This window comes from Coregonus clupeaformis, chromosome 17 (genome assembly GCF_020615455.1).
Source record: "Coregonus clupeaformis isolate EN_2021a chromosome 17, ASM2061545v1, whole genome shotgun sequence".
Classification (NCBI taxonomy): domain Eukaryota; kingdom Metazoa; phylum Chordata; class Actinopteri; order Salmoniformes; family Salmonidae; genus Coregonus; species Coregonus clupeaformis.
The window spans coordinates 32,909,164-32,923,472 of record NC_059208.1 but is presented as its reverse complement, the minus strand read 5'-3'; the positions used below and the strand labels follow the sequence as shown (position 1 = coordinate 32,923,472).

At 43.4% G+C, this 14,309-nt stretch overlaps 1 protein-coding gene across 2 annotated transcripts in view; it reads left to right on the top strand.

Moving 5' to 3' along the window:
* Positions 1-14,309, top strand: part of LOC121586268 (probable phospholipid-transporting ATPase IIB) — a 75,326-nt gene that overhangs the window by 39,875 nt on the left and 21,142 nt on the right. For both annotated transcript variants that reach the window (XM_041902837.1, XM_041902836.1), the window contains exons 14-15: positions 9,961-10,073; positions 11,568-11,855. In XM_041902837.1, coding sequence (XP_041758771.1) covers positions 9,961-10,073; positions 11,568-11,855 — 401 coding nt within the window. The remainder of the gene's footprint in view (positions 1-9,960; positions 10,074-11,567; positions 11,856-14,309) is intronic.

Here is a 14,309-nt window from a genome sequence, read left to right as displayed (position 1 = left end):
GCAAAATTGTGAGTGAGCCCACTCCCTTGCCTGAGAAGCAACCCCACACATGAATGGTCTCAGGATGCTTTACTGTTGGAATGACACAGGACTGATGGTAGCGCTCACCTTGTCTTCTCCGGACAAGGTGTTTTCCGGATGCCCCAAACAATCGGAAAGAGGATTCATCAGAGAAAATGACTTTACCCCAGTCCTCAGCAGTCCAATCCCTGTACCTTTTGCAGAATATCAGTCTGTCCCTGATGTTTTTCCTGGAGAGAAGTGGCTTCCTCGCTGCCCTTCTTGACACCAGGCCATCCTCCAAAAGTCTTCACCTCACTGTGCGTGCAGATGCACTCACACCTGCCTGCTGCCATTCCTGAGCAAGCTCTGCACTGGTGGTGCCCCGATTCCGCAGTTGAATCATCTTTAGGAGACCGTCTTGGCGCTTGCTGGACTTTCTTGGGCGCCCTGAATCCTTCTTCACAACAATTGAACCTCTCTCCTTGAAGTTCTTGATGATCCGATAAATGGTTGATTTAGGTGCAATCTTACTAGCAGCAATATCCTTGCCTGTGAAGCACTTTTTGTGCAAAGCAATGATGACGGCATGTGTTTCCTTGCAGGTAACCATGGTTACAGAGGAAGAACAATGATTTCAAGCATCACCCACCTTTTAAAGCTTCCAGTCTGTTATTCTAACTCAATCAGCATGACAGAGTGATCTCCAGCCTTGTCCTCGTCAACACTCTCACCTGTGTTAACGAGAGAATCACTGACATGATGTCAGCTGGTCCTTTTGTGGCAGGGCTGAAACGCAGTGGAAATGTTTTTTTGGGATTAAGTTCATTTTCATGGCAAAGAGGGACTTTGCAATTAATTGCAATTAATCTGATCACTCTGTATAACTTTCTGGAGTATATGCAAATTGCCATCATAAAAACTGAGGCAGCAGACTTTGTGAAAATTAATATTTGTGTAATTCTCAAAACTTTTGACCACGACTGTATATGTGTTCCCTTTCTTGTAGTGTATCTTATTGCCCCTTGTACTCTAATCTAACTGCGACGCTTTCCAGGGCTTGAGCCCCTCTCTCGGTGTGAACCCATTCCAGGGCGCCATGCCCTTCACAAAGAAAAGAGAACTCTCCCCGGGGCTCCCGCCAGCTTCTCCGGGAACGGTTGCATTACCGCACTGGATGCCTCGCAGCACCCGTCTCCGCCACTCCGGATTCGGGGATCTGAACCCGACTCCTTTTCGATCGGCCGGGGGCGACCGAGGCGATCGCCCCTCCCATAGCAGATTCCGTCTTCCATAGCCACCGTCTTGCTGTCAATATCGACCAACACCTTTTCTGGTGTCTGATGAGCATTGGCATCGGGTGCCTTAATCCAGCGTTCGGTTCATTCCGCAGCACCAGTTCTACTTACCAAAAGTGGCCCACTAGGCGGCTCGCATTCCACGCCTGGCTCCAAGCCAGCGAGCCGGGCTTCTTACCCATTTAAAGTTTGAGAATAGGTTGAGATCGTTCCTAGCGCCAACAGTGCAGTAATATCTAACAATACACAATAATACACACATCTAAAAACTAAAAGAATGGAATTAAGAAATATAGGACGAGCAATGTCTGAGTCTTGAATATATGGGCTCCCGAGTGGCGCAGCGGTCTAAGACACTGCATCTCAGTGCTTGAGGCGTCACTACAGACCCCCTGGTTCGATTCCAGGCTGTATCACAACCGGCCGTGATTGGGAGTCCCATCGGGTGGCGTGCAATTGGCCCAGCATCGTCCGGGTTTGGCCGGTGTAGGCCGTCATTGTAAATAAGAATTTGTTCTTAACTGACTTGCCTAGTTAAATGAAGGTAAAAAAAAATATATATATATATATATATACACACACACACACACACACATTCGGAAAGTATTCAGACCCCTTTACTTTTTCCACATTTTTATGTTACAGCCTTATTCTAAAATGGATTATATACTTGTTTTCCCTTGTCAATCTACACAATACCCCATAATGACAAAGCGAAAACAGGTTTTTATAATTTATTTTGCATTTATTAAATATATAAAAAAAACAGAAACCTTATTTACATAAGTATTCAGACCCTTTGCTATGACACTCGAAATTGAGCTCAAGTGCAACCGGTTTCCCTTGATCATCCTTGAGATGTTTCTACAACTTCATTGGAATCCACCTGTGGTCAATTCAATTGATTGGACATGATTTGGAAAGGCACACACCTGTCTATATATGGTCCCACAGTTGATAGTGCATGTCAGAGCAAAAACGAAGCCATGAGTTCGAAGGAATTTTCCGTAGAGCTCCGAGACAGGATTGTGTCGAGACACAGATCTGGGGAAGGGTACCAAAAATTTCTGCAGCATAGTGGCCTCCATCATTCTTAAATGGTAGAAGTTTGGAACCACCAAGGCTCTTCCTAGAGCTGGCCGCCCGGCCAAACTGAGCAATCGGGGGAGAAGGGCCTTGGTCAGGGAGTTGACCAAGAACCCGATGGCTGCTCTGACAGAGCTCCAGAGTTCCTCTGTGGAGATGGGAGAACCGTCCAGAAGGACAACCATCTCTGCAGCACTCCACCAATCAGGCCTTTATGGTAGACGGAAGCCACTCCTCAGTAAAAGGCACATGACAGCCCGCTTGGAGTTTGCGAAAAGGCACCTAAAGGACTCTCAAACCATGAGAAACAAGATTCTCTGGTCTGATGAAACCAAGATTGAACTCTTTGGCCTGAATGCCAAGCGTCACGTCTGGAGGAAACCTGGCACCATCCCTACAGTGAAGCATGGTGGTGGCAGCTTCATGCTGTGGGGATGTTTTTCAGCGGCAGGGACTGGGAAACTAGTCAGGATTGAGGGAAACATGAATGGTGCAAAGTACAGAGAGATCCTTGATGAAAACCTGCTCCAGAGCGCTCAGGACCTCAGACTGGGGCAAAGGTTCACCTTCCAACAGGACAACGACCCTAAGCACACAGCCAAGACAACGCCGGAGTGGCTTTGGTGGAGTCTCTGAATGTCATTGAGTGGCCCCCCAGCCAGAGCGCGGACTTGAACCCGATCGAACATCTCTGGAGAGACCTGAAAATAGCTGTGCAGCGACGCTCCCCATCCAACCTGACATAACTTGAGAGGATCTGCAGAGAAGAATGGGAAAAACTCCCCAAATACAGGTGTGCCAAGCTTGTAGCGTCATACCCAAGAAGACTCGAGGCTGTAATCGCTGCCAAAGTTGCTGAGTAAAGGGTCTAAATACTTGTGTAAATATGATATTTCCGGGCTTTTTTATACGTTTGGAAACATTTCAAAAAACCTGTTTTTTCTTTGTCATTATGGGGTATTGTGTGTAGATCGATGAGGGGGGGACTATTTAATCATTTTTAGAATAAGGTTGTAACGTAACAAAATGTGGAAAAAGTCAAGGGGTCTGAATACTTTCCAAATGCAGTGTATGTATACACTACCGGTCAAAAGTTTTAGAACACCTACTCATTCAAGGGTTTTTCTTTATTTTTACTATTTTCTACATTATAGAATATTAGTGAAGACATCAAAACTATGAAATAACACATACAGTGGGGAAAAAAAGTATTTAGTCAGCCACCAATTGTGCAAGTTCTCCCACTTAAAAAGATGAGAGAGGCCTGTAATTTTCATCACAGGTACACGTCAACTATGACAGACAAAATTAGAAAAAAAATTCCAGAAAATCACATTGTAGGATTTTTTATGAATTTATTGGCATATGATGGTGGAAAATAAGTATTTGGTCAATAACAAAAGTTTCTCAATACTTTGTTATATACCCTTTGTTGGCAATGACACAGGTCAAACGTTTTCTGTAAGTCTTCACAAGGTTTTCACACACTGTTGCTGGTATTTTGGCCCATTCCTCCATGCAGATCTCCTCTAGAGCAGTGATGTTTTGGGGCTGTCGCTGGGCAACACAGACTTTCAACTCCCTCCAAAGATTTTCTATGGGGTTGAGATCTGGAGACTGGCTAGGCCACTCCAGGACCTTGAAATGCTTCTTACGAAGCCACTCCTTCGTTGCCCGGGCGGTGTGTTTGGGATCATTGTCATGCTGAAAGACCCAGCCACGTTTCATCTTCAATGCCCTTGCTGATGGAAGGAGGGTTTCACTCAAAATCTCACGATACATGGCCCCATTCATTCTTTCCTTTACACGGATCAGTCGTCCCTGGTCCCTTTGCAGAAAAACAGCCCCAAAGCATGATGTTTCCAACCCCATGCTTCACAGTAGGTATGGTGTTCTTTGGCTGCAACTCAGCATTCTTTGTCCTCCAAACATGACGAGTTGAGTTTTTACCAAAAAAGTTATATTTTGGTTTCATCTGACCATATGACATTCTCCCAATCCTCTTCTGGATCATCCAAATGCACTTCAGACGGGCCTGGACATGTACTGGCTTAAGCAGGGGGACACGTCTCGCACTGCAGGATTTGAGTCCCCTGGCGGCGTAGTGTGTTACTGATGGTTGGCTTTGTTACTTTGGTCCCAGCTCTCAGCAGGTCATTCACTAGGTCCCCCCGTGTGGTTCTGGGATTTTTGCTCACCGTTCTTGTGATCATTTTGACCCCACGGGGTGAGATCTTGCATGGAGCCCCAGATCGAGGGAGATTATCAGTGGTCTTGTATGTCTTCCATTTCCTAATAATTGCTCCCACAGTTGATTTCTTCAAACCAAGCTGCTTACCTGTTGCAGATTCAGTCTTCCCCAGCCTGGTGCAGGTCTACAATTTTGTTTTTGGTGTCCTTTGACAGCTCTTTGGTCTTGGCCATTGTGAAGTTTGGAGTGTGACTGTTTGAGGTTGTGGACAGGTGTCTTTTATACTGATAACAAGTTCAAACAGGTGCCATTAATACAGGTAACGAGTGGAGGACAGAGGAGCCTCTTAAAGAAGAAGTTACAGGTCTGTGAGAGCCAGAAATCTTGCTTGTTTGTAGGTGACCAAATACTTATTTTCCACCATAATTTGCAAATAAATTCATTAAAAATCCTACAATGGGATTTTCTGGATTTTTTTTTCTCAATTTGTCTGTCATAGTTGACGTGTACCTATGATGAAAATTACAGGCCTCTCTCATCTTTTTAAGTGGGAGAACTTGCACAATTGGTGGCTGACTAAATACTTTTTTGCCCCACTGTATGGAATCATGTAGTAACCCAAAAAGTGTTAAACATATCAAAATATGTTTTATATTTGAGAATCTTAAAATAGCCACCCTTTGCCTTGATGACAGCTTTGCACACTCTTGGCATTCTCTCAACCAGCTTTATGAGGTAGTCACCTGGAATGCATTTCAATTAACAGGTGCCTTCTTAAAAGTTAACTTGTGGAATTTCTTTCCTTCTTAATGCGTTTGATGAGGTTGTGTTGTGACAAGGTAGGGGGGGTATACAGAAGATAACCCTATTTGGTAAAAGACCAAGTCCATATTATGACAAGAACAGCTCAAATAAGCAAAGAGACACGACAGTCCATCATTACTTTAAGACATGAAGGTCAGTCAATCCGGAAAACTTCAAGAACTTTGAATGTTTTTTCAAGTGCTGTTGCAAAAACCATCAAGCGCTGTGAAGAAACTGGCTCTCATGAGGACCACCACAGAAATGGAAGACCCAGAGTTACCTCTGCTGCAGAGGTTAAGTTCGTTAGAGTTACCAGCCTCAGAAATTGCAGTCCAAATAAATGCTTCACAGAGTTCAAGTAACAGACACATCTCAACATCAACTGTTCAGAGGGGACTGTGTGAATCAGGCCTTCATCGTCGAATTGCTGAAAAGAAACAACACCTAAAGGACACCAATAAGAAGAAGAGACCTGCGTTGGTCAAGAAACACGAGCAATGGACAATAGACCGTGCCATGCTCTACCAGCTGAGCTACAGAGGACCAATTAACAGCTGTGCCTTGTTAAAAGTTAACTTGTGGAATTTCTTTCCTTCTTAAGGCGTTTGAGCCAATTAGTGGTGTTGTGTCTAGGTAGGGGGGGTATTCAGAAGATAGCCCTATTTGGTAAAAGACCAAGTCCATACTATGGCAAGCACAGCTCAAATAAGCAAAGAGAAACGGAGCAGCTCAAATAAATGCTTCAGAGTTCAAGTAACAGACACATCTCAACATCAACTGTTCAGAGGACTTCATGGTCGAATTGCTGCAAAGAAACCACTACTAAAGGACACCAATAAGAAGAAGAGACTTGCTTGGGCCAAGAAACACGAGCAATGGACATTAGACCGGTGGAAATGTGTCCTTTGGTCTGGAGTCGAAATGTGAGATATTTGGTTCAAACCTCTGTGTCTTTATGAAACGTGGTGTGGGTGAACGGATGATCTCCGCATGTGTAGTTCCCACCGTAAAGCATGGAGGAGGAGATGTCATGGTGTAGGGGTGCTTTGCTGGTGACACTGTCTGATTTATTTAGAATTCAAGGCACAAATAACCAGCATGGCTACCACAGTATTCTGCAGCGATACGCCATCCCATCTGGTTTGGTCTTAGTGGGACTATCATTTTTTTTTCAACAGGACAATGACCCAACACACCTCCAGGCGGTGTAAGGGCTATTTTACCAAGAAGGAGAGTGATGGAGTGCTCCGTTAGATGACCTGGCTTCCACAATCCCCCGACCTCAACCCAATTGAGATGAGTCGGATGGCAGAGTGAAGGAAAAGCAGCCAACAAGTGCTCAGCATATGTGGGAACTCCTTCAAGACGGTTGGAAAAGCATTCCAGGTGAATGGCAAGAGTGTGCAAAGCTGTCATCAAGACAAAAGTTGGCTATTTGAAGAATCTCAAATATAAAATATATTTTCATTTGTTTATCACTTTTTTGGTTACTACATGATTCCATATGTGTTATTTCATAGTTTTGATGTCTTCACTATTATTCTACAATGTAAAAATAAAGAAAAACCCTTGAATGAGTAGGTGTCCAAACTTTTCACTGGTACTGTATGTATGTGTATATGTGATGAGATGTATAGACAATATCGACAGTATATGGATAGAATATGTAGTATATCTGAAGAATAGTATATGTACAGCGATAGTTAAATAGGAGATGCCTTGACTAGAATACAGTATACATATGAAGTGGGTAAAACAGTATGTAAACATTATTAAAATGACCAGTGTTCCATGACTATGTACAGTTGAAGTCGGAAGTTTACATACACTTAGGTTGGCGTCATTAAAACTTGTTTTTCAACCACTACACACATTTCTTGTTAACAAACAGTTTTGGCATGTCGGTTAGGACCTCTACTTTGTGCATGACACAAGTAATTTTTTCAACAATTGTTTACAGACAGATTATTTAACTTATAATTCACTGTATCACAATTCCAGTGGGTCAGAAGTTTACATACACTAAGTTGAATGTGCCTTTCAACAGCTTGAAAAATTCCAGAAAATGTCATTGCTTTAGAAGCTTCTGATAGGTTAATTGACATCATTTGAGTCAATCGGAGGTGTACCTGCGGATGTATTTCAAGGCCTACCTTCAAACTCTGTGCCTCTTTGCTTGACATCATGGGAAAATCAAAAGAAATCAGCCAAGACCTCAGAAAAAAATGTAGACCACAAGTCTGGTTCATTCTTGGGAGCAATTTCCAAATGCCTGAAGGTACCACGTTCATCTGTACAAACAATAGTACGCAAGTATAAACACCATGGGACCACGCAGCCGTCATACCACTCAGGAAGGAGACGCGTTCTGTCTCCTAGAGATGAACGTACTTTGGTGCGAAAAGTGCAAATCAATCCCAGAACAACAGCAAAGGACCTTGTGAAGATGCTGGAGGAAATAGGTACAAATGTATATATATCCACAGTAAAACTAGTCCTATATTGACATAATCTGAAAGGCTGCTCAGCAAGGAAGAATCCACTGCTCCAAAACCGCCATAAAAAAGCCAGATTACAGTTTGCAACTGCACATGGTGACAAAGATCTTACTTTTTGGAGAAATGTCCTCTGGTCTGATGAAACAAAAATAGAACTGTTTGGCCATAATGACCATTGTTATGTTTGGAGGAAAAAGGGGGTGGCTTGCAAGCTGAAGAACACCATCCCAACCGTGAAGAACGGGGGAGGCAGCATTATGCTGTGGGGGTGCTTTGCTGCAGGAGGGACTGGTGCACTTCACAAAATAGATGGCATCATGAGGAAGGAAAATTATGTGGATATATTGAAGCAACATCTCAAGACATCAGTCAGGAAGTTAAAGCTTGGTCGCAAATGGGTCTTCCAAATGGACAATGACCCCAAGCATACTTCCAAAGTTGTGGCAAAATGGCTTAAGGACAACAAAGTCAAGGTATTGGGGTGGCCATCACAAAGCCCTGACCTCAATCCTATAGAACATTTGTGGGCAGAACTGAAAAAGCGTGTGCGAGCAAGGAGGCCTACAAACCTGACTCAGTTACACCAGCTCTGTCAGGAGGAATGGGCCAAAATTCACCCAACTTATTGTGGGAAGCTTGTGGAAGGCTACCCGAAACGTTTGACCCAAGTTAAATAATTTAAAGGCAATGCTACCAAATACTAATTGAGTGTTTGTAAACGTCTGACCCACTGAGAATGTGATGAAAGAAATAAAAGCTGAAATAAATCATTCTCTCTACTATTATTCTGACATTTCACATTCTTAAAATAAAGTGGTGATCCTAACTGACCTAAGACAGGGAATTTCTACTAGGATTAAATGTCAGGAATTGTGAAAAACTGAGTTTAAATGTATTTGGCTAAGGTGTATGTAAACTTCCGACTTCAACTGTACATAGGGCAGCAGCCTCTAAGTACTTTCATTGTGTTAATGTATTCCTTGTAAAAAAAAAAAAAAATATCAGCAACTAGGATTGTGTTAGAGACAGGATTTGTTTTACTTTTCTTTATGCACCTCTATAGAACAGCTTGTCAGATGCAGCTGCATTGCAGACTGATGCATTCCTGTCTGTCTGACATTACATGTCATGATAAACCTTAAACCCAGACCAAAGAGCCCTACTCCCCCCTACACCAGGACACTATTTTCATATGTGTATTATGGACTTGTTATTCTCTGAAAATAAGCAAATGTTCTTGCACTTCACATTGGTTTTTCAATCATTTCTGTGCCAATAAAATATACCTTTTGGGGCCCTCACCAGTTTGCATCCCTGAACAATATAGAATTCACATGAGATTGTTAGTTCATTTCTCTTTTGTTTATTTTACATGTAAATTACATTTTAGAACAAATGAGTGTCCTTTCCAAGAGCCAAACCTTATATCAAAGTGATCAACTCTGGGGGTGGTCCCGACATGCTTCTTTGTCTTACCAGGCAGAGTAGGAATAGATTAGCCAGCCTCCTTACCTATGTATCCCTGTTGATAGTTAAACCACATGGAAAGAGAGCAAAAACAATCAATCCATTTGAATTGGATAACCTTTTGGGCCTGTAATGTTATTGGAAGGTAGTTGCCTCCTAATCAGGTTTACGCTCTCTCAATACACATTCTGGCAAGCAGCATCCATTAAACGAGAGCCGCTGCCTCCATTTTCAGTAGTTTTTAGTCGGAACGCTCAGTATCTCTTGTATGCTGTGTTGGGTTGGTTGGAGAGGACAGGGAGTCCATATGGGTAATGAGATTAGGGGAATAGGAGGTGAGTCACAACAACCCCTTCAGGTCCCATGATGCATGATGGTACGTGGTAATTATGCATTCTTCTGAGGACAAACATCCGTCCCCCCTATACTCTGCCACCAATGCTGAAATAAATCCTAGAGGTAACACTGTAGCTATAAGAATGCATGCATGATCCACTCAAAAATGACTTGATGAACAGCAGTATGTGAATTATGTGCTGGTATAGTCTCTCTCACTCATGAACCTGTTTTTTGCCTCTAATACAAATCTCACTTCATTCTTCTTTGTGAATTGAAGGCACTCTGACACAGAACGAGATGATCTTCAAGCGGCTGCACCTGGGGACAGTGTCTTATGGGACGGACACCATGGACGAGATACAGAGCCATATAGTGCAGTCATACGCACAGGTGATCATACTCTACCAGTTAGGGTCACATTCTTAGTATTGTCCTAAATGGTTTACTGAATTTGAGAAACCTCAGTAAATGTGCAAACATCACCTGTCATTTAGGGGAGTAAACAGGAGAACGATTAGCTATTGATCTCTTTGTTTTATTAACTTTCATAGGATCAGGAGAGCTCATGGCTCACGACTCCTCATAAAGAGACTCTTAGTTAAACCTCTCTCTCCACTACTTCTCCTTTTGGCCTTTTCATTGTTCATTCAAGCTCAGTCCCTAAGCATTACACCGACGTACAGTAAAAACCAGTGTTCCTTCTCTAGGTGGTTGATCTCTATCTGAAGGCATGACAGAATGATATTGTTCACACTCAGGCAGGCCCCTAACAGCTGTGCTGTGGATGGAACCATCTGCCTGCACTCTGTTTAAGCTCGGCTAATGAAAGATAAGTCTTTTTAGCACACTACTCAATAGCAGCTAGCACTTCAGCCCCATTGATTTGTCGTGCTGGTGTGTTTCATGTTCCCTTTATTACCGAGATGACAGAGAGTGTCAGAGGTTGATTGTAACGCTACATGGAAATCTATCATAACCTCATTATATAGGTCCCTGCAGGAAATGGTTTGTGACGAACAAAGGGCATATAGATATCAATGTGTGAAATTGAATTATGCAGGCGTCTGTAAACAGGATGTAATTCATAGGAATAAATCAATTTAATATCACGTGCAGAGCTATGGTGATGCCATTGTTACAGTGAATGTACACTATAGAGCGCAATTATGTAGAGATCTGCCAACTCGGGGGAAGTAATCTATTAAATACAAAATTCAAGATAGACATGGATGAATCAAATAGAGGTTTAACCCTTAAATGAGACAATCATTTACCCACCTCGGTGTAAGGGATTGAAACGGAGAGAGATTGAGATAATGTAGGAGTGAAGGGTATTCTGAAAAAAGAGAGAGATGGAACATGATGTTAATGGCAACTGGCAATAGAAGGAGCTCTCAAAACTTGACTGACTACCTATCCCAGTCTTCATAGTGAAGTGAGAACTTCGTTGTAGTAGGCTTGCTGAAGGGTTTTCATTTTGCATCTTTGTAGGAGTCTCTTTCTCTAGCAGCAAAAGGGTTAATAAGGCGAAATCACCCGCTCCAGTGGAACACATCAACTCTGTCAAACCTAGCTGGCATGGTGGGCTGCCTGTGAGACGCCACTGAGTTGAATTGATGGGCGTTGTCAGAGGACACAACGTTTTGGAACATTCAGATATACATTTGTTATGAAGAACAAACATGCTAATCCAACATGTAGAACAAGGAATCATGTCGACTCTAGTCATGGCAATTCTATCTGCAACGTTCGAGAACGTTTGGCAACTAAACGTGGCCCATTGCTATGTGGAATTCCCTATAGGGAATGTCTGTTTTTCATGTCATCATAGTCCACTCCCTGTATGCAGAATAATAATAAATGTGGTTTACTTTGCCTCCACAGCCGAGCTCTCAGACCCAGCAGTCCAACGGCAGCAACAGCAGCACCAGCTCCACCCCATCCAGGAAGCCACAACCAGCCCAGGCCCCCAAGGCGGTGGCCCCCAAGGTCCGCAAGAGCGTCAGCAGCCGCATCCATGAGGCGGTGAAGGCCATCGCACTGTGCCACAACGTCACGCCCGTCTACGAGTCCCGCGCCAGTGTCTACGGGGAGACAGAGTCCACTGCCGCCGAGGCCGACCAGGACTTCAGCGACAACAACCGCACCTACCAGGCCTCCAGCCCTGATGAGGTCAGCTGTAACTCCACCGAGTTGTATTCATTACGCACACCGTAGCAAAATGTTTTGCAACGGAAAACCGAAACAAGCGTTTCTTAGTGGACATGTACAGGTAGCCCCTACCTGTTTCAGTCCATTCTCTTCTGTTTAGTGGCTACTGAATATGACCCAGGTTTCTCTCTGATGTCCATCTTCAACACTAAATTATCTTTGTAGTTTGTCATTCCATGAGGCCCAGGTTAACTCAGAGGTCATAAAGTTGTGTCGGAGGTTAAGCTATTTTAATCAGCGCGTTTGTGTCCTTTAGAATTTATAGCTCTAATTAAGGAAGAATCTGGACTGATAAAGACCCCAACGGCAGTCCCGTGGCGTCACCTTCCTTTGCCTGTCTGTCTGTGAAATCCTAGAGTAGGGCTGTTTATGACTACCAGGTACTGCTTACCCAATTATTTACTGCCTTCTCTGATGGGAATATGGCCGCTATTTTTAGAGAAATCCAAGAAAGTCCTGGATGAATATTGAATACACACAGGGCACAAGGAGAGGTTGCTGGATGAGGAGGAGTCTTCGTCATGTAACTTTGTCATAAATATTTTACATTTACATTTTTAGTCATTTAGCAGACGCTCTTATCCAGAGCGACTTACACTATTCAATACATATCAAAGGATTGCTAATCCCCCCATATAATACAGTGTTCAGGACCATTGGAGTGTTTTTCACCCATGACACAATGATTTTGTGAAACTTACCTTGACTTGCACTGGGCTCGAGCCCAGCCTAGCAGTCAAAATGAAGATAAAACAGTTACAAAATATATATCTCAGTTTCTCTTTTTGTCTGCTCTGGAATTGCCTGCCTGCTCGCCCATCCTGTCCCGCCTTCATGTGTATATTTATTTATTTCCCTTTACACTCGGCTCTATCTCCCTCTATTGTCTGGCACTGCTTGGATGATCAATATAAAATTTTATCTGAGAGACTATGGGAGGGATCTGTGGTTGTTCAGTTCCCCCTCACCCCTATCTGTCTCTTTTCCTCACATCTCTCTCTCTCTCTCTCTCTCTCTCTCTCTCTCTCTCTCTCTCATGCTCTCTATGTTCTTTCTCTCTCCCCTTAGCTCTCCCTCTAGCCTCAGCCTCATTACAAAAAAGTGCCAGAGCCCAGTCAGCGCAGCACTATGAGACCCATATTTAATTGGCTGACTCTCTAATGTAATGAGCCGTCATTAAGGAGATGAAGTGGGCCGACCCGAGGTCAGGGGTCAGTTGACCTTCTGGTCAACCATGCTGTGAACAGGGCCCTGCTCTAACCTCTGACCCTGTGATGTCAGAGGAGGGCTGCGTCCCAAATGGCACCCTATTCCCTATGTAGTCCACTACTTTGGAACAGGGCCTCTAGCGAATAGGTTGCCATTCGGGACTGGCCCGAGAATGTTTGACCATGGCATTTAATGACTGTGGAGTCTCATGAAGTAGCAGTTTATCATCTCCAATATGAGGTAATAGGATATCCGATGGAAAAAGTGGACCCCAATGGGAGTACCAGGCAAAGGAGCAATTAATTGGTTTGGCTGGTTGAATATTGTCTCTTGCATATGCAAGTCCCTGATTTACCTTTTCAATAGGTGACCAAATAAAACTGCAATGATGGACATTTATCTATAGAGTCAGCATGTATGAATGTTTTACATACAGTACCAGTCAAAGGTTTGGACACACCTACTCATTCAATGATTTTTATTTATTTACACTATTTTCTACATTGTAGAATAATAGTGACAACATCAAAATTATGAAATAACACATATGGAATTATGTAGTAACCAAAAAAGTGTTAAACAAATCAAAATATATTTTATATTTGAGATTCTTCAAAGTAGCCACCCTTTTCCTTGATGACAGCTTTGCACACTCTTGGCATTCTCTCAACCAGCTTCACCTGGAATGCTTTTCCAACAGTCTTGAAGGAGTTACCACATATGTTGAGCACTTGTTGGCTGCTTTTCCTTCACTCTGCGGTCCAACTCATCCCAAACCATCTGAATTCGGTTGAGGTCAGGTGATTGAGGAGACCATGTCATCTGATGCAGCACTCCATCGCTCTCCTTCTTGGTCAAATAGCCCTTATACAGCCTGGAGGTGTGTTGGGTCATTGTCCTGTTGAAAAACAAATGATAGTCCCGCTAAGCGCAAACCAGATGGGATAGCGTGTCGCTGCAGAATGCCGTGGTAGCCATGCTGGTTAAGTGTGCCTTGAATTCTAAATAAATCACAGACCGTTTCACCAGCAAAGCACCCCCACACCATCACACCACCTCCTCCATGCTTCCCGGTGGGAACCACACATCCGGAGATCATCCGTTCACCTACTCTGCGTCTCACAAAGACACGGCGGTTGGAACCAAAAATCTAACATTTGGACTCATCAGACCAAAGGACAGATTTCCACCGGTCTAATGTCCATT